The 25,911-nt window shown below is 39.9% G+C and overlaps 1 protein-coding gene across 1 annotated transcript in view; it reads left to right on the forward strand.

Annotated features, from left to right (window-relative positions):
* LOC130293192 (mucin-2-like) overlaps nt 1-25,911 on the forward strand; it is a 217,175-nt gene that overhangs the window by 147,427 nt on the left and 43,837 nt on the right. Inside the window, exons 15-36 of the mRNA XM_056541694.1 lie at nt 4,234-4,362; nt 4,957-5,085; nt 7,061-7,189; nt 8,229-8,357; nt 9,125-9,253; nt 9,901-10,023; nt 10,964-11,047; nt 13,516-13,671; nt 14,537-15,785; nt 16,816-16,865; nt 17,515-17,667; nt 18,178-18,291; nt 18,784-18,958; nt 19,440-19,540; nt 22,215-22,436; nt 23,371-23,545; nt 23,743-23,820; nt 24,035-24,057; nt 24,161-24,335; nt 24,916-25,026; nt 25,243-25,384; nt 25,581-25,724. Coding sequence (XP_056397669.1) covers nt 4,234-4,362; nt 4,957-5,085; nt 7,061-7,189; nt 8,229-8,357; nt 9,125-9,253; nt 9,901-10,023; nt 10,964-11,047; nt 13,516-13,671; nt 14,537-15,785; nt 16,816-16,865; nt 17,515-17,667; nt 18,178-18,291; nt 18,784-18,958; nt 19,440-19,540; nt 22,215-22,436; nt 23,371-23,545; nt 23,743-23,820; nt 24,035-24,057; nt 24,161-24,335; nt 24,916-25,026; nt 25,243-25,384; nt 25,581-25,724 — 3,920 coding nt within the window. The remainder of the gene's footprint in view (nt 1-4,233; nt 4,363-4,956; nt 5,086-7,060; nt 7,190-8,228; nt 8,358-9,124; nt 9,254-9,900; nt 10,024-10,963; nt 11,048-13,515; nt 13,672-14,536; nt 15,786-16,815; nt 16,866-17,514; nt 17,668-18,177; nt 18,292-18,783; nt 18,959-19,439; nt 19,541-22,214; nt 22,437-23,370; nt 23,546-23,742; nt 23,821-24,034; nt 24,058-24,160; nt 24,336-24,915; nt 25,027-25,242; nt 25,385-25,580; nt 25,725-25,911) is intronic.

Consider the following 25,911-nt stretch of genomic DNA (forward strand, 5'->3'; position numbering starts at 1 on the left):
TGACAGAGCGTGGAGGTGTTGGCATCATGAGGTGAACATATAGTGGCTAAACGACACAGCGTGGAGGTGTTGGCAGCATGAGGAGACATTTAGTGGCTAAATGACACAGCGTGGAGGTGTTGGCAGCATGAGGAGACCAAATAGTGGCTGAATGACACAGCTTGGAGGTGGCTTGTAGCATGTGGAGACCGTATAGTGGCTGAATGACACAGCTAGGAGGTGGCTAAACCATGAGGAGACCATATAGTGGCTAAATGACACAGCATAGAGATGTTGGCAGCAGGAGGAGACCATATAGTGGCTGAATGACACAGCTTGGAGGTGGCTGAAGCATGAGGAGACCATATAGTGGCTGAATGACACAGCTTGGAGGTGGCTGAACCATGAGGAGACCAAATAGTGGCTAAATGACACAGCGTGGAGGAGTTGGCAGCATGAGGAGACCATATAGTGGCTGAATGACATAGCATGGAGGTGTTGGCAGCATGAGGAGAACGTATAGTGGCTGAATGACACAGCTTGGAGGTGGCTGAACCATGAGGAGACCATATAGTGGCTAAATGACACAGCGTGGAGGTGTTGGCAGGATGAGGAGACCATATAGTGGCTGAATGACACAGCGTGGAGGTGTTGGCAGAATGAGGAGACCATATAGTGGCTGAATGACACAGCGTTGAGGTGTTAGCAGCATGAGGAGACCATATAGTGGCTGAATGGCACAGCCTGGAGTTGGCTGAAGGAGGAGACAGTAGGGCCTTACAGTCCCTAAGATTAAATGATGAATTTTTAAATTTAAATTGAAGATGTATGGTAGCTAGTGCTACCATAAACCTTTTAAGGTAATGACCCAGGCCCAGCAGCACCACTAAACCATGTAGTTGCTGAATGACACAGACTAGAGCTAGCAACAGCATGAGTACACAAGAGGGCTTCACAACTCCTAAAATTAATTGGTGAATTTTAAAATTGAAATTAAAGATTTATGGTAGCTAGTGCTACCATAAAAAAAATGTTAGGCCCAGGCCCAGCAGCATCAGTAAACCATAAAATGGCTGAATGACACATAAACCATAAACCTTTTAAGGTAATGTCCTAGGCACAGCAACATCACTAAACCATGTAGTTGCTGAATGACACAGACTAGAGCTGGCAGCAGCATGAGTAGGCCCCAGGGCTTCACAATAAAAAATGAATTTTCCTAAGAATAAAAGATACATTTTTAAATTTAAATTGAAGATTTATGGTAGCTAGTGCTACCATAAATTTTTTTAGGCACCGGCCCAGCAGCATCAGTAAACCATATATTGGCTGAATGACACTGTCTGGAGGTGTCTGAAGCACGAGGAGAGACCATATAGTGGCTGAACACTCCCAAGTACATTTAAAAAAGTTTCTGAGTCCAACACCAGCCGGTGAGTACTTTGCCTGGACTTTCACAGTACGTAGGCCCTTTACAGATTAACAGGTACAAAATAGTACATTACTAAGATATACGTATGTGGTATGCACTTATGAGGGCAGACAATATGCGCTACAGTACACTGAAAAATACATGTATTTTAGCATCATTAAAACATATATTGGATGAATGACACAGCCTGGAGGTGGCTGAAGCATGAGGATACCATATAGTGGCTGAATGAGACAGCCTGGAGGTGGCAGCAGCAGCATCAGGAGTCCTGAAAGTGACCCTAATGCAGAGGAATTTCTGAAACTGGCGACCAGCACCATAATGATGTTTTGCTGTATCCATGGCAGCACAATGAGAGGCCTGGAGGTGGTAGCATCAGCATGAGGACACTATAGAGCAGCACAATTAGAGAGCCTGGAGGTGGCAGCATCAGCATGAAGAGACCATAGAGCAGCACAATTAGAGAGCCTGGAGGTGGCAGCATCAACATCAGGAGACCATATGGCGGCACGATGACAGTTCCTGGAGGTGGTAGCATCAGCATGAGGACACCATATGGTGGCACAATGACACAGCATGGAGGCGGTAGCTTCAGTATGAGGAGACCATAGAGCAGTACAATGAGAGAGCCTAGAGGTGGCAGCATCAGCATGAGGAGACCATAGAGCAGCAGAATTAGAGAGCTTGGTGGTGGCAGCATCAGCAAGAGGAGACCATATGGCGGCACAATGACAGACCCTGGAGGTGGTAGCATCAGCATGAAGAAACCATATGGTGGCAACATGAAAGAGCATGGAGGCGGTAGCATCAGCATGAGGAGACCATAGAGCAGCACAATGAGAGAGCCTGGATGTGGCAGCATCAGCATGAGGAGACCATATGGCGGCACAATGACAGAGCCTGGAGGGGGCAGCAGCATGAGGGCCATGCCAAGTGAGGGTTGAGTCTGAGGAACCCACAGACTGTTGACTGGGGGTGTCGGATGTCACTTGGGATGAAGTGGATGACCGAGTGAACCGATCAATCACGGCTGCTGGGTTGCTGGTCGAAACACGACTGCTAGCTGACACTAGGAGCTCAGACCTCTCACTGCAACTATGCTTGGACCTGACACCCATAATGTGGTGGTGCACCATCTTGCTGGAAAAACTCAGGGAAGATGCCAGGTCCGAGCATTCCTAGATGAACAGTTTCCTGGAAAGTGGATTGGTCATCGTGGGCCAGTTGAATGGCCCCCCAAGGTCTCCCAATCTGACCCCCTTAGACTTGTATCTTTGGGCTCATCTGAAGGCATTTGTCTATGCTGTGAAGATACGAGATGTGCAGCACCTGAAACTATGGATACTGGAAGCCTGTGCTAGCATTTCTCCTGCAGTGTTGCTATCAGTGTGTGAAGAGTGGGAGAAGAGGGTTTCCATTGAAAATCCAACACAATGGGCAGCACATTGAACACATTTCATAAGTGGTCAGAATCTTGTAAATAACTCATGAAAAAATAAAGTTACGTTAAAACCAAGCAAATCATTGTTTTTCTTGTGAAATTCCCAATAAGTTTGATGTGTCACATGACCCTCTTCCTATTGAAAAAACAAGAGTTGGATTCAAAATGGCCGACTTCAAAATGACCGCCATGGTCACCACCCATGTTGAAAAGTTTCCCCCCTCACATATACTAATGTGCCACAAACAGGAAGTTAATATCACCAACCATTCCCATTTTATTAAGGTTTATCCATATAAATGGCCCACCCTGTATATTAGCATGCAAAGCATTCATTTCTTTCTTAGCCATAGATCACTTATGTTGCCATCTCCCTATTCTACCAGAAAATTCCAGATTTATCTGTTCTTCTGCACAGTCTATATTTCTTCAAATGTTTTGTCTCTAACTTCCAACTTCTTCTTTATCTTGCTTCTTTTGGCCTCGTTCGAAGGTCTTTATCTTAATCACAAGCAAATAGCAAGCTGATATTTCTCATAAGGAAAACAATGTTTTTCTGCAGCATATTAGCATATATATATATATATATATATATATATATATATACATATATATCTATTTTTAACATATATATATATATATATATATATATATTGATCAGTAATCAAAATCATAATGGTCATCCTTATCAACATCACAGGGGTGACTGGCTGCTGATTCAGGGTCATTCCGCCTACTTCCCTTCCCGCCTTGCCTTCCCGTCTTCCCAGCTTTCCTTGCCCCATGTACTGACATGTGGATCCGCCATTTTAGATGCCCTGGAGCCTGCACCACAGTAAATGGAGTTTAATGAAGCAATTAGCGCAATAGAATTGCGGCGATATTTGCATCTCTAGTAATCATACATCTGTGTGCATTATGTGTTTAAAAGGGTTTTCCCCTGTTGTATAGTTATTCCCTATCCACCGGGAAATAACTATCTTTAGGTTCGGGGCTTTAGGAGTCCGACTTCTTTTTTCACAACCCCTCCCCTTCTCATTCAATCATTTAGTTTACACAGAAATCTGCAGCATAAAATCCGCAGCATCAAATATGGGCAAATATGTCTATTCACACGTACAGTATCCTGTGCCTAATTGATGTTGCAGATTTTATGCTGCAGATTTCAATAAAAACTAAATGACTGAACTCAGCTTCAAATCTGTAGTTTCAAATATGCTTTGGATACTCCACGTGTAAATAAATCCTTAAAAAGTCAATTTAAATTTGTTGCTCTCTATGTTTAATTCTGTTATTTGTGTCCCAAACTATCACCAATTAGAACTATCTGTTTTATGTCTTAATATTTAGCTTCATTATTTTACTTTTTAATTCTGTACAGGAACCATCAAGTTTGGAGGTAAATTTGGCCACGGACATGGAAGCAAAGAGGAACACGGAAAGATTGATATTAATATTAAGGGAGGAAAGAAGGAATCATCTGAAGAAGACAATTCTAAAGAAAACAAAGGTGATTAATGTCTCTCTAACGTGTAAATGTTGATTTTCTCTGATAAGGTTTTCTAAGCCTTAGTTCGTCAATATGCAATTATTGCATGCCTCAGGCGATGGCTACTTTTTCAGGAGAACAAATACTCAGCCAAGGCTTTAGTTTTGCTTGTATTAATATCTGGATTCATTATTCCATTGTTACATTAATACAGGGATCATGTTTGGAGATATGTGAAGTATATGTTTAATGTCGATGTCATGACATTCAAAACTGGTTTCCTCTCTATAAAAGAGACTGTTCTGACATCTAACACTAGGTATCAACATAATCTATGAAGGTAGTTTTCTATAGGTCTAAAGCATGGTATATTTGTATAACTACAGCTACTCTATCATTACAATAAGAGATAAAATATTGCCAGTGCTAAACTATAGCTTCAGCTTTAAATATGCGTTGGATACTGTACATGAAAATAGACCCTTAAAAAGTAAATTTAAAATGTTGCACTTAATGTAAAATTCTGTATTTGTGTCCCAAACTATCACCAATTAGAACTATCTGTTTTAAGTCTTAATATTTAGCTTAATTATTTTACTTTTTAATTCTGTACAGGAACCATCAAGTTCGGAGGTAAATTTGGCCACGGACATGGAAACAAAGAGGAACATGGAAAGATTGATAGTAGTATTAAGGGAGGAAAGAAGGAATCATCTGAAGAAGACAATTCTAAAGAAAACAAAGGTGATTATCCCCTTAAAAAAGCCGGACGTAAATGTACATCCTAGTGAGCTGTACTTAATGTACCAGGACATACATTTACGTCTTATACATAACCGCGAGCATTGGAGCGATGCTCGGGTCATGCGCGGCAGGTCCCAGCTGCTGATAGCAGCCAGAGACCTGCTGGTAATGGCAGACATTCCTGATCGGGCGGATATCCGTCATTAACCCCTCAGATGCTGTGATCAATACAGATCACGGCATCTGCAGCATCGCAGTCACTAAAATGGATGATCGGATCGGCCGCAGCGCTGCCGCGGTGATCCAATCATCCGGAACGGCAGACGGAGGTCCCATTACCTGCCTCCTCTGCTTTCCATGGGTCTTCTGCTCTGGTCTGCGATCGAGCAGACCAGAGCAGAAGATGACGGATAATGCTGATCAGTGCTATGTCCTATGCATAGCACTGAACAGTATTAGCAATTGAATGATTGCTATAAATAGCCCCCTTTGGGGACTATTAAAGTGTTAAAATAAAAGTAAAAAAATATTTTAAAAAAAGTTATAAAAAATGGGGAACAACCCCTCCCCCAACAAAAATTTCACCCCCAAAAAGTGAAAAATAATTTTTTATATACATATTTGGTATCCCCGCGTGCATAAATATCCAAACTATTAAAATAAAATGTTAATGATACATACGGTGAACGGTGTGAACATAAAGAAAAAAAGGCCAAAATAGCTGCTTTTTTTATAACATTTTATTCCCCCCAAAATTTATAAAAAATGTAGTAAAAGTTTTGTATAAGCAAATATGGTATCAATAAAAAGTAAAGATCACGGCAAAAAAAATGAGCCCTCATACCGCCACTTATACGAAAAAATTAAAAAGTTATAGGTCTTCAAAATAGGGGGATTTTAAATGTACTAATTTGGTTAAAAAGTTTGCAATTTTTTTTAAGCGCAACAGTAATAGAAAAGTATGTTCTCATGGGTATCATTTTAATCATATTGACCCAAACAATAAAGAACACATTTCATTTTTACCATAAATTGTATGGCGTGCAAACAAAACCTTCCAAAATTTGCGAAATTGCGGTTTTCTTTTTAAACTTCCCCATACAAATAGTATTTTTTTGGTTGCGCCATACATTTTATGGTAAAGTGAGTGATGGCATTACAACGGACAACTGGTCGCACAAAAAACAAGCCCTCATACTAGTATGTGGATGAAAATATAAAAGAGTTAGGATTTTTTGAAGGCGAGGAGGAAAAAACGAACATGTAAAAATAAAATTGTCTGAGTCCTTCAGGCCCAAATGGGCTGGGTCCTTAAGGGGTTATATGTCTGTTTAACACGTAAATGTTGGTTTCTTTGATAACGTTTTATAATCCTTAGTTCGTCAATATGTCATCTTCCAAATTCTGAACATCAGTCTCTAAATTTGAGCCACAAGGAATTTCTAAATAAAACATATTCTAATTATTGCATGTCTCAGGCGACGGCTACTTTTTCAGGAGTACAACTACTCAGCCATGGCTTTGGTTTGGCATGTCTTCATAAAATTGTTACATTAATACAGGGATCATGTTTGGAGTATGTGAAGTATTTGTTTAATGTCGATGTCATGACATTCAAAACTGGTTTCCTCTCTGTAAAAAAGACTGTTCTGACATCTAACACTAGGTAGCAACATAATCTATGAAGGTCGCTTCCCATAAGGGGAGGTGAAGGTCTATAGCATGGTATATTTGCATAACTACAGCTACTTTACAATTATAATATGAGATAAAATATTGCTTTTGCTAAACTACAACTTAAGCTTTAAATATACGTTGGATACTGTACATGTAAATAGACCCTTAAAAAGTACATTTAAAATGTTGCTCTTTATGTTAAATTCTGTATTTGTGTCCCAAACTATCACCAATTAGAACTATCTGTTTTCTGCCTTAATAATTAGCTTGATTATTTTTTTTTTTTAATTCTGTACAGGAACCATCAACATTGGAGGCAAATTTGGTCACGGACATGGAAGCAAAGTGGAACATGGAAAGATTGATATTAATATTAAGGGAGGAAAGAAGGAATCATCTGAAGAAGACAATTCCAAAGAAAACAAAGGTGATTATTTGTCTGTTTAAAGGGGTACTCCGCTGGAAAATATATATATTTTTTTAATCAACTGGTGCCAGAAAGTTAAATAGATTTGTAAATTACTTCTATTTAAAAATCTTAATCCCTCCAGGACTTATCAGCTGCTGTATGCTTCACAGGAAGTTCTTTTCTTTTGAATTACCTTTTTTTCTGACCACAGTGCTCTTTGCTGACATCTCTTTCCATGTCAGGAATGGCCCAGAGCAGGATAGATTTCCTATGGGGATTTGCTCCTACTCCTATGGGGATTTCCTAAAATGGACAGAGGTATCCAAGAGCACTGTGGTCAGACAGAAAGGAAATAAAAAAAATAAAAAATAAAACTTCCTGTGGAGCATACAGCAGCTGATAAGTACTGGAAGGATTAAGATATTTAAATAGAAGTAATTCACTTTCTGGCACCAGCTGATTTAAAGAAAAAAAAATTCCAGCGGAGTACCCCTTTAACGAGTAAATGTTGTCAATGGCATCTTCCAAATTCTGAAAATCAGTCTCCAAATATGAGCAACAAGGAATCTTTTAATAAAACATAGTGTAAATATTGCATGTCTCAGGTGATGACTACTTTTTTCAGGAGTACAACTACTCCTCCATGGCTTTGGTTTGGCATGTCTTAATATCTACCGGTAGATTCATTATTCCATTGTTACATTAGTACAGGAATCATGTTTGGAGATATGTTTAATAAAAACTGTTTTCCTCTCTATAAAAGAGATAATTTTGACATTTTATGCTAGATATCAACATAGACTGTGGTGGTAGTTTTCCATATGGAGAAGTGGAGGTCTGAAGCATGGTATATTTGTATAACTACAGCTACTCTATAATTACAATAAGAGATAAAATATGATGGCTGCATCACAACAGACATTTTATGACAAATAACACCTCAGCTAGTCATAACATTCAATCATACTTTCTTGGCTAATTTGCTTTGGTTGCAATTTGCTAAACAATAACATATCTTAATGCTCAGCTTTATTTTTGTATTGTTAATTTTTTACAGGAACCATCAAGTTTGGAAGTAAATTTGATCATGGGCATGGAAGCAAAGAGAAACATGGAAAGATTGATATTAAGTTAAAGGGAGGAAACAAGGATTCCTCTGAAGAAGACAACTCCAATGGAAACAAAGGTACTCATACATCTGTGTGCGTGATTTGTTTAAAAGGGTTTTCCCACCTTGCACAGTCCTACCCTATCCACAGGGTGACAGGTATTTGATAACAGGGAGGGGGGTGGAAGAGGTCTGACCACTAATTAGATTTCCACAGATCAGATCTCAATGTAAACTACATGAGTAAACACAGTTTCAAATATGCGCAGAATACTGTACATGGGAAAACAATGTAAACCTTTTGGGGACGCAGGGTGTACCTGTACGTCCTGCGCCCACTCCCGCGGTATAACGCGGTGTCACGAGGTGACAACGCATGATATCGGGTCGGTCTCGGCGGCTAACGGTAGCCGGGCCCCGGGGCTAATAGCATGCATCACCGATCGTGCTATTAACCCTTTAGATTGCCGCTGCTAAAATGTAAAAAAAGCATTCCTGGCACGGTGTCCCAATCAGCAAAGACGCAGCAGGAGGGTCCCTTACCTGCCTCCGGTGCGTCTTATCCGCGATTGATTACTCCAAGCCTGAGATCCAGGCTTGAGCAATCGACCACTGATAACACTGATCAATGCAATTGAAAGGGTTATGATTTTTAAAAGGTGAGGAGGAAAAAACTAAAGTGCAAAAACGGAAAAACCCTGAGTCCCCAAGGGGTTAAAGTGTAAATTTTAAATGTTGTTCTTTATGTTAAATTCTGTATTCGCATTCCAAATCATCACCAATTAGAAATATGTGTTTTATGTCTTAATATTTAGCATCACTATTTCATTTCTAAATCTGTACAGGAACCATCAAGTTTGGAGGTAAATTTGGCCACGGACATGAAAGCAAAGTGGAACATGGAAAGATTGATATTAATATTAAGGGAAGAAACAAGGAATCATCTGAAGAAGACAATTCCAATGAAACCAAAGGTACATCTGTGGGCATGATATGTTAAAAAGTAGTATAGTTACCCTATCTACAGAAAGCTCCATCTGCACAGACAGCACCCCAACCCAAGCCCCCCTCCCCCCTCGCATGTGTTTAGGTTATCTCTTATCCTGTGGACAAGGGGATAAACTTTCAGGATGGGAAGTCTCCTTTAAGGTAGATTTCCAGTCTGCAGTTTAATTTTGCATTGTTTCCTCTACACCCCCTCTCCTCCAGAGTACAGACAGTCTCTGTTGGCTCCTGACAGTCTCTGAAAGTCTCTGTTGGCTCCTTACTACAGAGATTACTTTCACTGTGTATATTACTCAACATCTCAGTCTCTGGAGGAGACTCACATTTTTAGTTCCACTATGTCCCAAATAAGGAACAGGTAATCTGAAATAATGGTGCCATCCATTGCCATAACTTCCGCTATAATTTATGCAGTAAATAAGTAAAAATATCCAGGCTGAATATAGTTGAATAGCCCCGGACATTCCCTGAAATATCGTTGCTTTAGAGTGTAAGTTGAGAATGTTATTATTTATGATAAATTCTGCATTTGTGTCCTAAACCATCACCAATTATAGAAATATCTGTTTTATGTCTCAGTGTTTCATTTCATTGTTTAATTTTTAAATCTTTATAGGAACCATCAAGTTTGGTGGTAAATTTGGCCACGGACATGGAAGCAAAGAAGAACATGAAAAGATTAATATTAATTTTAAGGGAGGAAAGAAGGAATCATCAGACCATTCTAAAGAAAACAAAGGTACTCATACATCTGTGTGCATGATATGTTTAAGGTTGATCTCCTGTAAGCTGGGCCTCCATATCCCCTATACCCCACCTGTGCTGCAGTGTAATGTGGGCGACAGATACTGGTTGTTACAGCTATTTGGGTTTTTTGGCTGCTGTGCTACCCAACCAGTGTGATTTTGGGCCAAACTAAGGAGCATATTAAAGTACCTTCTAGGTTTCCACCCTTCTTCCCACTCATGGATGTGTAATCTTGATTTAGTAACTAAAAGGTACCAAAGAACACCATTGAGAGGCACCAAGCGGATAAGTCATAGGCAGGCAGCTACATAGGTCAGTGAGGAACAGGCAGAAGGGTCTTGGCAGGTGGCACAGATTTAGGGTCAACGGTCCAGGTCAAGCACAGAAGAGTCAATATGTACAGGAGGGAAAAGCAGAGAAGGTGCACAATGGGTCATACAAAACACTTCAGACCAGTTTCATAGAATATCCTCACTTGGGAATAAACTACAATAATGCCTAGGCACAGATGAGCAGGTAGTAGGTAGTAGTTCATGGCAAGAATGGTTGGGGGAGAAATAGGTGGAGGGAAAAGAGAGTATGGTACTGATAGAAACCTACAATAGTGGGCACTGACTGCTTATGACTTTTCATTATCATTTTCTGGAAGAGGTTTCACACTATTATGTGTGTCAACCATCACCATAACTATATCACTATGGATATAATTTCCGCAGTAAGTAAAATATTGGGGCTAAAAATAATTAATTGGCCCCTCATATGTAACTTCATAGTGTTTATATAAAATATAATTTCTTCAGATACCCTTTCATAATCCTCACCTAGCCAGTGGACTCTCAAACTATTATCAATAAGAAATATCCGTTAAGGTTAACAATCTTGTTCATGTCTTAATGTTTAGCTTCAGTATTTTTATTGTTAAATTTGTACAGGATCGAATAAGTTTAGAGGTAAATTTGGCCATGAGCATGGAAACAAGAAATCATCTGAAGAAGACAACTCTGGAGAGAACAAAGGTAAATGTGCATATGTATGAATTGATATTAAACTAATATTGGACTAGAAGGAGAAGGCAAAGGTCTTATTTGCTATCAACAAATAAGGCTGGGTTCACAATGTCGTGATTTGACTCGTTCTGGATCCGTTTGGCTCTTTTTTTTTTCACTGCCGGGTGAATGTGGTTTGCTCGGTTTCCAAATGAGGTCCATTGTTGTATAGGAGTATCAACTCCCATTTTTTTAATTGTCTCAGCTAGCTCAACTCACTTGAATGTAGCTCAACACTGATGTGAACCTACCCTTATTAGGATTTCCTAGGATAAAAATTTCAAAAATGAGAAAAGAAAGAGTTGGTGGCAAAGAGTTTTATGGTATATATTGCAGAGTCCTGTGTACACTTCTTTTAAGAGCAATTACAGTAAATAAATTGCTGCCATGCTGAGCTTCAGGGGCCAAGGTTGTTGATGGTGAGGAAGGTATCAATACATTACAACTTTAATCAGGTTGAGTTAAACTAGTGGTAGAGAGAGGACTAGCCGATAGAGATAAATTTCAATGCAGTAGATTTAATTTTCGGTGGTATGATTTCCTGCGCATATCCTGCCAATCTCTTCCTCAGTTGTTCTCCCTCTTTCACCTGACCTACTGGTTACGGGTTACAACCCTCTTCTTACTGATTTTTAAAAGGGTTATCCAGCTATTAAAAATGTATCTCCTGTCAACAGGATAGGCCACTCAGCCAATCATCGACTGAGGTGGGACATTGATGCGGCCGAGCTGGCCATGACTGTAGAGATTTACGGAATAAGGGAAGTGCTTTAAAGTAATTCTTTATTGATATGCATTTAAAAACCACCCAAATAAAATGTGCAGTCCCTACCGATATGAAATATAGCCTATTAATAATAGGAATATCACTGTTTTGCATAGAATCATGCCAAATATATGTATCTAAGTGCTATTTATAACAGTAGGATCTGTATATAGTTGGATGGAATACGTATCAGACTTTCGTCGAACCGTATAAGTATACCCTGCAGTATTATAATTAAATCACACTGCATAAATTAGATATTCCTAAAGTACGTTTCTGTCCACTTGTGCCATAACATGCACATAGGAGATGTCCTCAGGGGAATTTACAGTAATAAAGTAGAATATCCTATAATTATGGGTATACAGTGGAGCAAAAAAAAGGCACCATGTGGGGAAATCATACCCAGAGTCCAGCCACTGCAGGACCATAATGGATTGACACAGATATCCTGGTGGCATGATTCCCCCCTGTAAACAATAGACGGGTCTATATGCAATGCACGGGTGATAGCTTCATCAATATTGGAGCCACCAGGACGCATACTAGAATCTGCATGGGGGTTACAAATATATTTTTATGATTGTTATATTTATATCTTGGTATCACCGTCTCTGTCTACAGCCTCATTGTATCTTTCATGAGGTGGTAGACTATAGCTTAGTGATGGTATTCTGAAGCAATACATCATTAAGCCTTTTTTTGCTCCACAGTATACCCATGACTATAGGATACTATACTTTATTACTGCAAATTCCCCTGAGGACGTCCCCTACGTGCATGTTATGGCACGAGTGGACAGAAACATACGTTGGGAATATCTAATTTATGCAGAGTGATTTAATTATAATACTGCAGGGTATACCGTACTTATACGGTTCGACAGTCTGATACATATTAAATCTAACTATATTCAGATCCTACTGTTATGAATAACACTTAGCTACATATATTTGGCACGATTCTATGCAAAACAGTGATTTTCCTATTATTAATAAGCTATATTTTATATCGGTTGGGACTGCACATTTTATTTGGGTGATTTTTAAATGCATATCAATAAATAATTACTTTTAAGCACCTCCCTTATCCCGCAAGTTTGATAAATTTCTTGGAAAGTTTGCAATTTACGTCGGCATATAACCTGATACTACTGTATATATGTAGTCTTTTTTTTTTTTTTTTTTCGGGACTGTAGAGATGAGTACCTTTTTGAAGGTGATGGATGGAGTACTCAGCTGGTAGAGTTTGGAAGTTCTGAAATTGAGATTGGTCAGGAGGTCAGACCCCCCCCCCACACACACACACACACACACCACACGATCAGGCACTTTGTGAATAATAGGGGATATGTTTTTACTAACTGGATAACCCCTTTAAAACACTGTGACCTCTACATTAAATTAAAGGCAATGGCTTAGACCATGGTGTCTTTTTTTAAAGCAAAGAGGATGTTGAATAGCACAAGTTACATTCTCTAAGAGATTTATTGCAGCCACATAAGTATGTGCAAAAAGCAACCTCTTGGTGCTGCGTGCTTACATGTAAACTTCCAGGTAATATTTTGTTATTAGATAACAATATAATACTTCATGTGACAGAGCAATATAAATAATAATAAGCATGGAAATACACTTTTATCATTGAATCAATTTTAATTTACCTCTAAAAGAACACTATGGAAAGTCATCTTTTGAAGACATAGACTTGGACATTGGCGCTGTTCCCACATATAGTCCTGAATTCACAATAGAACCGATCATCATTCCCCAGACGGCGCATTTGTTGTTTCAAGGTCCTAGTGCAAGGGTGACAGATGGAGTAGAGAGTAAGTTGATGTACTTAACTGACATTGTGCCTAATCATTATCACTTGCAGAAGTTAGAGACCCTAAAAATGTTTTTTGAAAAATGGACTAGAAATGAATCATTAGCATAGAACATGTCATGTATTGGAAGCTGTATAGATGTTGTGATGGAAGACAGTGTATTCTACATGATGTCAACATTTCTGAATCAGAGTTAGAGGTTATAAAATCATGTAAACAATCATAAGGACAAACACATGGGAGAGATTTTGTAAACATCTACACCTATTCCAAGGGTTTTTGAAAAGGGTTGAAATGAGGGAAGAAGCTAAGAAAAGTTGTAAATCTGTGTGTGAATTTTTGTACGACACATTGGTGTACCATACACCGTGAGGCTGCAAAAGGAAAAGTGTCTAATGCCATTTTCTGGGAGATCTTTTTATTTAAACCTGGCAAGTAGCATCAAAAAGAATCTCAAATATACAAAGAAGTGCAATGTTTCAGCTGCCCATGCAGTCTTTTTTAAGCATGGATGCTTGAAAAAGGCTGCATTGGCAGCTGGAATGTTACACTTCTCTGTATTTGAAAATGGAATAAAACCACCTGTTTTTTCACTTATCTGTGCTGCAGCTGCCTTTGTTTGTGGATCTGCATTTCATTTGGGCCTTTGACCTGGGTCATCTGGACCACCTTACTTGTGAGACTTGATGTGCTGCTCTTCCCATTGCTGTATCTATCTATCTGCCTCTGACTTATCTGTTTGAAATTAATTGACTAAAACAACATTATTTAGATTTATTTAGTTTGTGTGTACAGTTCATCTAACTACACTCAAAGACTTAAGTTGGCCTCATAGTTTACATTTTTGCTTTGTCACATTCATTAGCAGAGGAACCTGAGAACCCCAGTGAACCAGTGAACCCCGTTGAGCCAGAGCAGCCCCAAGAACCAGCGAATCCCCCTGAAACTGAGACACCAGCTCCCCCCGTGGAACCAGAAAACCCAATTGAGCCAGAGGAGCCCGAGGAACCAGTGAATCCCCCTGAAACTGAGACACCAGCTCAACCCGTGGAACCAGAAAACCCCATTGAGCCAGAGGAGCCCGAGGAACCAGTAAATCCCCCTCAACCTGAGACACCTTCTCCACCTGTGGAACCAGAAAACCCCATTGAGCCAGAGGAGCCTGAGGAACCAGTAAATCCCCCTGAACCTGAGACACCTTCTCCACCTGTGGAACCAGAAAACCCAATTGAGCCAGAGGAGCCTGAGGAACCAGTAAATCCCCCTGAACCTGAGACACCTTCTCCACCTGTGGAACCAGAAAACCCCATTGAGCCAGAGGAGCCTGAGGAACCAGTAAATCCCCCTGAACCTGAGACACCTTCTCCACCTGTGGAACCAGAAAACCCCATTGAGCCAGAGGAGCCCGAGGAACCAGTAAATCCCCCTCAACCTGAGACACCTTCTCCACCTGTGGAACCAGAAAACCCCATTGAGCCAGAGGAGCCCGAGGAACCAGTAAATCCCCCTGAACCTGAGACACCTTCTCCACCTGTGGAACCAGAAAACCCCATTGAGCCAGAGGAGCCCGAGGAACCAGTAAATCCCCCTGAACCTGAGACACCTTCTCCACCTGTGGAGCCAGAAAACCCCATTGAGCCAGAGGAGCCCCAGGAACCAGTAAATCCCCCTGAACCTAAGACACCTTCTCCACCTGTGGAACCAGAAAACCCCATTGAGCCAGAGGAGCCCGAGGAACCAGTAAATCCCCCTGAACCTGAGACACCTTCTCCACCTGTGGAGCCAGAAAACCCCATTGAGCCAGAGGAGCCCCAAGAACCAGTAAATCCACCTGAAGCTGAGACACCCGCTCCACCTGTGGAACCAGAAAACCCAATTGAGCCAGAACAGCCCCAGGAACCAGTAAATCCACCTGAAGCTGAGACACCCGCTCCACCTGTGGAACCAGAAAACCCAATTGAGCCAGAGCAGCCCCAGGAACCAGTGAATCCACCTAAAGCTGAGGCACCATCTCCACCTGTGGAACCAGTAAACCCCATAGTGGGAAAATCTTGTACATTCAACAAAGATTCTGTGCCTCATGGACAAACTGCACAGCTTGACTGTGCTTCCTGGTATGTTAACTTTCCTTTATTTTATAAATGTAATATTGTCATCAGAACTAGAATAATTTAATTTATGAATTTTTTATTGTAAATATTTCAGCTACATCAGCAGGGAGCATGGCATAGATATGTATATATATATATATATATATATATATATATATATATATATATATATATATATATGTATATATACACACATATATGGGGAGAGACAGAATATTACACAGTGCCTACGTATTTTCTTCTTCTTATGACATAGTGTATAAGTTTTGCTCAGGGTCTTCTTTTTCAGTGTATTTTACACAGTGAAGTTAGAAATTTGATCCCCTATCAGTCATGAAGATTTCTGGCTCCCAAGTGTTGTTTATACAGGTAAATGAGCTGAGATTAGAAGCACTCTTCAAAAGGGAGTGCTCCTAATCTCAGCTTGTTAACTGGCAAAGACACCTGGGAGCCAGAAATCTTGATGATTGATAGGGGATCAAATAATTACAAAATGCGAAATGCACTGAAAAAGAAGACTTTGAGGAAAACTTATGCACTATGTCATAAGAAGAAGAAAAAACATATGCACTGTGTAATAAGGGGTACCGGGCCTTTGGGAGATGGTGCATGACAGATGGATTTTTATTTAGTTGTCCTCAAAATCCATCGCCCCTCTGCACAAAGCATAACATAATATACATGTTTTTCCTGCATTATTTCCCTAAAATAACTTGCATACCATACATTGTTCATAGTGGTTGGACTTCTTCCTGAATGGTGGAAACAGACATGCTCCCTTTATTCTTATTTACTGAAAAAAATAAGTCAATGTGTTGCGTGCTATAAATAATGTAATTCTTCTTCATGCTGCATTTGTGAATTAGGCTTTGTTCACACACAGCTTTAGAATTTCCATGAAGTTCAACTCAACTCATTATCTTCTTTTTTTCTTTTTTTGTCTTTTGTAGCTTAAAAAGTCCATATAACATCTGTTAATGTTATTGTATTCAATAAAAGTCATAATAACCTATGTTTTCATTTAACTTTTTAGTACCTGCAATGATGGTTTCCTGACCTGTGTAAAAAATCTGAACTGCTCAGGTAATTTTATAATTTTCTACACATTTGAATTATTGATTTATCTGTTAAGGATACACATTAATATATATATATATTTATATATATATATATATATATATATATATATATATATATATATATATCCTATATGTAATGTCCCTACATCCAATGCACATCCATTTTGTGTACTAAGTGCCAACATTAGAGAAGTGTAAGGCTGGGTTCACATATATCAGTCGTCCGGCACAGTTTCCCTCCGGCGTGCATCGGAGGGAAACTGATGCTAGAACTGATCCCATTCATCTGAATGGGACAGTTCACAATCATCCAGCGTCTCAATTTTGACGCCGGATGGTTGGACATGCCGGAGGGCACCAAACAGGGCCAGAAACAATGGACGCCGCATGCCATACAACTGATGACAAGTTGTCATCAGTTGTGGCATCAGTTGCGTCGAGATTTAGGCTGAGTTCACCTATGCCGGATGCCGGACATACGTAAACCCAGCCTGGGTCGGAGCACAACAGCCATGTGAACCTAGCCTTATAGGTTTAGGTTGTCTATAAATGTGATCATGATTTTTGTTTATTACATTGCTATTCATTTTAGAATAGTATAATTGTAATATAGTTTGTACAGTGTATGATGTTTTGTGTATCCTGCATTTTAGGGGTCTGTTCAGTGACTGGTTTCCAGATGATTCGCACTTTTGATGGGTCACTGTATGATACGCCCGGAGATTGTAACTACATTTTGGTCAAGACCTCCGACTTCACCATTAGCTTGAACAATAAACTTTGTTCTCAGCTGGACATAGAGCACAGTGACAAATATGTAGGTATTCTATTACTATGGTGTGCTAAACAAGAGTCGATAATCATTTAACATTGCTGGTTTCTTAAAGTCTGCCGTCACCTTTGCAAAGATTTTTTTTTTATTGTTCAGTTTCCTTAAGGCAAAGTGAGTAGCTGCTACTCAGAGACAGACATTCTACTCTCTCAGCTACAAGGATAACAGCAGGGATGGGGAGGGAATTACACACTAGAATATAATTGTAGATGGGGGAATCCTTGGAGGGCAGCTAACAAAGGCTGTAGAGAGTAAGGAAAGCAGATACAAGTCTATCTGTAGCAAACTATTATATAGAATGTGTACAAGTGTACTGTAGAGAGAAAACAGAGCATCCAAACTAAGCTGCAGAACAAAAAAAAGTGAGCAATGGAGAAAGGTTTTTTTTGCACCATAATAATTGCAAAACAAGAATATATTTTTTTTTCGATGTGGCCATAGCCTTTGATCGTTTTTGCTTTTCTATTTTAGGATGAAAATGCAGTTTGTATTGAATCTGTGGAAATCTACATTCCGTCCAAGGCCAACATAAAAATTCTTAAAGATGGAACAATCTTTTCATCAGGAGAAACCACAGCACTTCCTTATAACATTTTAAGTATGTGAACATAGTTGTCTGCACTCTTATTTAATAAAAAAAAACTATCATGTGTCAAACTTAAAGGGGTACTCAAGCCCTAAGACATCTTATCCCCTATCCAAAGGATAGGGGATAAGATGTCTGACCGTGGGGGTCCCGCCACTGGGGACCCCCGCAATCTTGCATTCTTGCACGCTACGCTGCCAGCTCACAAACTGCCAAGGGGGGGGGGTGACGTCACATGTGGGCGGAGTCATGACGTCACGATAATCCGGCCCCGTGGTCAGCACTCGGCAGTTTGTGAGCTGGCAGCGTGGATTGCAGCTCAAAGAGGTGGGTGCCGAATGCAAGATTGCGGGGTCCCCAGTGGCGGGACCCCCGCGGTCAGACTTCTTATCCCCTATCCTTTGGATAGGGGATATGATGTCTTAAGGGCGGGGTACCCCTTTAATAATATTGCTGCCTTTGTATCAACTACAAAATAAATATATGAATTGTCTTACTTTGTAGACGCTATAACTGTCTTAAGAAGTTCTTCCACCTTTCTGGATGTGGCAAGCCCATTGTTCAACGTACAGTATGACTTCACTCTTAACCGCCTATACGTTATCCTTGATCCCAGCTACAAAGACCTAACCAGTGGCTTGTGCGGTACCTATAATGACAACCGTAACGATGATTTCAGGTAAGTTTGTTTCACAGTCCCAAAATATATACATATTTTACTCTATTGTCTATGGGGAATTCCTAGACAGAGTTGTGAAAGTAATAACTTTTTCTCACTTTCATTTGGCCCTATTAATGCATTATTAAAAGAAGACTCCAGAAAAAATGAAAAATGTTGTTGTGCGTAGGGATTTGCATAAGAGGGTGGAGCTTGACAGATGGATTCTTTAATGTACCTCTCCTTAGACCTTGACTTAGACATAAAACAGTCTAATAGTTTCCCAGAAGTGTCCTTTAAAAAAGTAAAAGGAAAAAAAACATATGATTATTTTTATGTCATATAATGAGGGAGGGCAACAGGGCTGGGATCATTTTTTTTAAGAAAGAAGTTGTCTACTAATAATATACAGTAAGTATATGGATGGACTAAAACAATATTGGCATTTTTATTTAAAAACGCAAATATTTTTGTATATTTTATTTTCATTTGTTCATTGCAGGAGCTCAAATGATATGACTGAGACCATATCCGGCTTCTTCAGCAAATCCTGGAAGACACAATCTCAGTGTTCAGAAAATGAAATAAAACTGGAAGACGAAGGTAACTACGGTTACCTTTCATTATATTTATCATATTTTATAATAATATTTTTTGTGTTTGTTCATATTAGTTTTTTCAGCCTATGTTTGGTCTATACACTATATAGGCTGTATGTATCAATGTGCCTCTATTTACGTAGCGTATGTCAAGAGACTATCCTTTTGGCATAAACTGGGCTGCTATGCATTGAGCTATTTTTTTTTTTTTTAGTTTGGAATATCATAGTATGCCACATTATTCCATACAAAGGCATACAATGAAAATAAATCTTAAACATGTATAAGCATACTTATATCTATAAATGTCCATACAGAGTGATACATCCGAGCCTTCCATCAGAAGTATATGTTAGGAGACCCTCTCAGTCTATACCTCAGTATATACCCTCTCATGTATAAATATGAACAGAACCTTACTTGTCTTTATGCCTTTGGAACCTTTAGGTATATAAATAATTTAAAACTAACCAGTGTTTGACTAGTGGAATAACAGAATATTGTTAATTTTAGAATTTAGTTATTTCATCATTGTTTTTATAGGGTATACATATATATGAACAGTGAAAATCTACCTACCGTATATACTCGAGTATAAGCCGACCCGAGTATAAGCCGAGACCCCTAATTTCAACCCAAAATCCCAGGAAAAGTTATTGACTCGAGTATAAGCCTAGGGTGGGAAATACATCATCCCCCCCCTGTCATCATCCAGACCCGTCATTAACATCCTCATCATCATCACCGCCTGTCATCATCCAGACCCTCATCATCATCACCTGCCATCATCCCCTTGTCATCATCCCACACATCCCCCTTCATCATCCCCTTGTCATCATCCCCACCCCCTTCATCATCCCCTTGTCATCATCCCCACCCCCCTTCATCATCCCCTTGTAATCACCCCCCCCTTCATCATCCCCTTGTCATCATCCCCACCCCCCTTCATCATCCCCTTGTAATCATCCCCCCCCCCTTCATCATCCCCTTGTCATCATCCCCACCCCCCCTTCATCATCCCACACCCCCCTTCATCATCCTCTTGTCATCATCCCACACCCCCCCTTCATCATCCTCTTCTCATCATCCGCCCTCAGTGGTCTTCAACCTGCGGACCTCCAGAGGTTTCAAAACTACACCTCCCAGCAAGCCCGGGCAGCCATCGGCTGTCCGGGCTTGCGGGGAGTTGTAGTTTTGAAACCTCCGGAGGTCCACAGGTTGAAGACCACTGTGGCCTTCGACATCATCCAGCCCCCTCTCACCCCCCTTTAGTTCTGTACAGTACTCACCTCCGCTCTGTGCTGGTCCGGTCCTGCAGGGCTGTCCGGAGAGGAGGTGGTCCGGTGGGAAAGTGGTTCCGGGCTGCTATCTTCACCGGGGGCGCCTCTTCTCCGCGCTTCCGGCCCGGAATAGAGGCGTTGCCTTGACAATGACGCAGAAGTACGTTGGCAATGAACGTACCTCTGTGTCGTTGTCAAGGCAACGTGACTATTCTGGGGCCGGGCCCGAAGCGCTTAGAAGAGGCCTCCCCAGTGAAGATAGCAGCCCGGAACCACTATCCCACCGGACCACCTCCTCTCCGGACAGTCCTGCAGCACCGGACCAGCGCCGAGCGGAGGTGAGTATTGTACAGAACTAAAGGGGGGTGAGAGGGGGCTGGATGATGTCGAAGGCCGCAGTGGTTTTCAACCTGCGGACCTCCGGAGGTTTCAAAACTACAACTCCCAGCAAGCCCGGACAGCCGATGGCTGCCCGGGCTTGCTGGGAGTTGTAGTTTTGAAACCTCTGGAGGTCCGCAGGTTGAAGACCACTGCGGGTGTAGAGTTCACTCGAGTATAAGCCGAGGGGGGTGTTTTCAGCACGAAAAATCGTGCTGAAAAACTCGGCTTATACTCGAGTATATACGGTATATGATCCTCTAATGTTTGAGCCCTCATTTACCCACTCATCCATGTTTGTGCTAAATGTTATATGCATATTCCAAACACGATTCTCAAAGAGTTTATAGGAATAGAACGGATTTAGAGAACTTACCTAACTACCCATCCCCGGTCTTCTGGTAAAAGTGCACTGAACAGGCTAACTCTGTTCTGGGGGAAGAATTACATAGTACAGTATTATATACATGTGGAGGAGAAGGGGTTACTGATGCACTGGGTTTGCAAAGGGCGGTGTGAGCAGAATTGTAAGAAACAGCAGCAGCAATGAAGGTGTTACACTAGCTTCTGCTGCTGAGAAGCTAAAGAGAAGAGGGAGTGGGGATCACACTGCAGGTGTAGTGTATACACAGCAGTAAGTTCACTGCTATGTACATAATTAAAATCAATATTTTATATATATATATATATATATATATATAGATAGATAGATAGATAGATATATAGATGTATAGATATAATTACAAAGGACAGCTTCCCTTAGCTTTATCGATGTCGAGAGATAAATGTAAAGCCTTGATTTACCTTTGTGGGTGATCTTCAGCAAAAGGAAAGTTTTTGAAACGGTGGTGCCCATTTAATCTTGAAAAACTCTGTCATAATATATTAATTTGCTGGGATATAGGTGGCAATGCTCAATTAGTGTATGTGAAGCAATGGATTATTATACATATACCATCTTATATACATGTACTGCTTGCTAACATGACTTTGACCAATTGTTTTTATTTACTCCATCAGATAAAAAAGTAAATGCTGACCTGATCTGTGCCGATGCCTTGGAAAGCTCTCTCTTTGAAGACTGTACTCGTCTGATCGACATCCACTCCTACAAAATCTCTTGTGCCAATAATGTGTACAACAATGAGGAGATTGGACTGTGTGCGGCTTTGGCAGACTATGCTTATCGTTGTGCCCGGGCAGGAATATTTGTGCCAGTTAGTTCTTCATACTCAGACTGCAGTAAGTTTTTATTATCAGTTTTTTTTTTAAACTAAGTTATAACAATGTATTAGTATGAGTTGGATTTCTGTTGTCATGTCACTTTTCTAACAAATGACAGTGCTGTTGAATGTTTGACTTTATCATGATTTTTCTGCACTTTTATTACTCAAGCAGCAGTTTTTATTTGTATCTGAACATTAATATTGGTAAGTAACATGCACCATATTCTAAAGTGGCATGTTCAAGCAGTTACAGTTAAAGGGGTACTCCGCTGAAAACATTTTGTCCCCTATCCAATCCCCTAGCATTCGGTGCACGGAGCGAACTCCGCTTCATGACCAATGACTGGCGATGCCAGCCACCACACCCCCTCCATTGACGTTTATGGGAGGAGACGTGAGGGCTATGTACTAGCAGTCACGCCCCCTCCCATAGACATGAATAGAGGGGGCGTGGTGTGACATCATTAACTAGGAAGCTGCAAGCTTTCGTGTTCTGGAAGCCGCCACTAACAGCCCAGAGATTATGGGGGGTACCCAGCGGCAGGAACCCCACTATCTAACTTCTTATACCCTATCGTTCGGATAGAGGATAAGATGTTTAGAGTGGAGTACCCCTTTAAAGCTACACTAAGAACAAGGCAGAAATAATATACTATAGCAGTAGCCCCTGCAAGACATATGGGGGGGCTAGTGCAGATTCTTTCCTACCCTCCTTTTTTCTTTCTTACTTACCCTCCTTTTTCTTACTTACCCTCCTTTTTCTTACTTACCCTCCTTTTTCTTTCTTACCCTCCTTTTTCATCAATGTGAAATAGTACTAGGATTTCCCTCTTTCTAAATACTGCAAATAATAAAAAGAATCAGCCCAAGGGTCATGATAGCCTTCTTCCTGTGTACGGCCTTGAACAGAAAATGCCCCCTGACCACCTTTTTTTTAATTCCATTTATAGCTCCAAGTTGTAAGGATAGTATGAATTTTGCTACGGAAGAGACATTCTCACAACAAGATTGTGCTGAATTCACATCTAAGCTTCTAAAGATTACATCCTCTATCCCACTGAATGAAGCTTGCATCTGTCCACCTGACCTCTACTATGATGCTAGTCTGGATGAATGTGTACAGGGGTAAGTATTGGTCTCATTGATGTATTTTTTATTTTTTTTTCGCATTTTGTATTCTCAATGTCATTAACAGCTAAAAGAATGGCACTATACACATCAGGAACCCAATCGCTAACCCAATAACTGATATAACCATATTCTGTTATATGCTATTATACATTTTTATTGTTAGTAACCATTCAAATGTTGCTCTCTTCCAGAGATTCTTGTCCTTGCTACATTAATAACCACATCTACAAGATAGGAGAGACTATAACTGATCCCAAGGGACAAACATGGTAAGGATATATTTACTAAACACTTATATGGTTGTGTGAAATGTACAATACAGGAAGGAATAGTAACTTCACTAATACAGTATGTGTATAATATAGCAGTTCTTTTTTAATTTTATTTTTTATTAGAAAATTTGATATTCCATAATAGACAGTTAATTATAAGTTATAGATTATATTTGCAATACTTTAATGACTCGCTTGTTTTGTTTTTTAGCCCTTGTGAAAGATTATTGCAATGTGGTGAAACTGAGCCACCCCCACCAGGTAAGATACACACAATCTGGATTTGGTACTTTAGTAAGTAACAGTGTATTGCATATTTAAAACATGTGCAGTGGAGGCAACACCCTTTGTTTTGTCATTGTGACAGATGTGGAACAATGCCCTGAAAATGAACTATACTCAGACTGTTTAATTGGCGCTGGAAAGGCTTGTGAGCCCTCTTGTAACAACTTGGCTTTATTTGACCAGGGATGTACCCTTGAATGCACACCAGGATGTATCTGTAAATCTGGGTAAGTTAAATCATTACCCATGGGTTATGGCCACTATAATACTGGTAATATTAAACTAGAAGGCCTTTTTTATGGAGTAAGAATACATAATATCAGACAGCGTTGTTCAATCCTATGTGACTGTCATGAAGGGTTGATAAGTATATTATTTATTTTTTGTCCCATTAGGCCAACCCCTCTCTGTGTTTCCATATGAGGGCATATTGACATCATAAAATAAGGCCCATTACTTGGCACTTTATCTATGAGACAGAAAGTGGAGTAAAAGGTTAATGTGTAAAACCACATTTCTCCTGCAGTGGCAAAGCAGTTTCCACTTGCAATCACAACTGATCGCTGGGATTTTTATCTTCCAAACCTGCTACTATCTAGGTGATAGTGGGTCTTTTTTTGGAGAAGTTTAGATATTGCAACCCCTTTATGGGAGGGAAAAGGTTAGAGTAATACTCAAGAGGGTATTAACTGATTCTAACATGTTTCATAGGATAATCTAAAAATGTGAATCCTTCTGAACCTTCAACATTGTTGGAGGACACAAAATTTAGCAAATGTGCCATGCTAAGCTGTGCAATTCTTTCAGTCTTTTGAGGAGCAGTGATGGAAGCTGTATACCACTGAATGAATGCCCTTGTACCCATGGAGATGACACTTATAACCCAGGAGAGACACTGGCTAAGGACTGTAATACTTGGTAAGCTACATCAAATACTGAAGGTGATATCTAAAATTATTAGAAATATTATACACACCTATTACTATTTCTTAAACATTTCTATATGTACAGTTAGTCCCTTATTCGACTGAAAATTTTGTTCTAACAAAAAAAAATTCTATAAATCTAATTTAAATAAGGCTACTAAATTAAGGATCAAACATTATGTTTATTTTATGTTTAATTTTTTCACAGCACATGTGAAAATGGCAAGTTTTCATGCACCAATAACCCATGCAACAAAGTGTGTAATGCTTACGCTGGATCACAATTCTCCCTCTTCGACAATGTCTGGAAATCTTTCGCCACAAGAGAGTGTGCAATTGTGCTAGTTGAGGTTAGTTCTAAAAATTGGAATTTCTTTTTCAACAAAATACTAAAAAAGATATTTCCTGAAAGATTTTGAGTGGGATAATGTCTGTCCCGACTGTGAATTCTAAAAATATTAGAAGTTATCTAGGAGTATGGTGAGCATATAGAGCATGAAGTTATAGGTTCAGATATATACATTTTCCTTTTATTTTATTTTCTAGTCTCGTGAAGGTGAAAGACCATTCTTCAAGGTTGTCATGCAAAATGCTCCTAATGAAGCCATGGGAGGCGCCCTTCTTAAGAAGACCATCTATATCGCATTCGGAGGAGCAAGTGTAGTGCTGAGTGAATTTGATACCTCAGTGGTAAGACTTAGATAGTATGAAGCTTATCTTAAATTGTTTAGAGGATGAAGAACACATTTCGGATCATTCTATACATTGTGTAGCTTGGTGTGTTTAGATTTTATTGATAACAGTTATATCTTCTCCCACAAAACACATTTTTTTTCTAGTTTACTAAAAATGATCATATGTTAATTAATCTCAATTT

Source organism: Hyla sarda, chromosome 10 (genome assembly GCF_029499605.1).
Source record: "Hyla sarda isolate aHylSar1 chromosome 10, aHylSar1.hap1, whole genome shotgun sequence".
NCBI lineage: Eukaryota > Metazoa > Chordata > Amphibia > Anura > Hylidae > Hyla > Hyla sarda.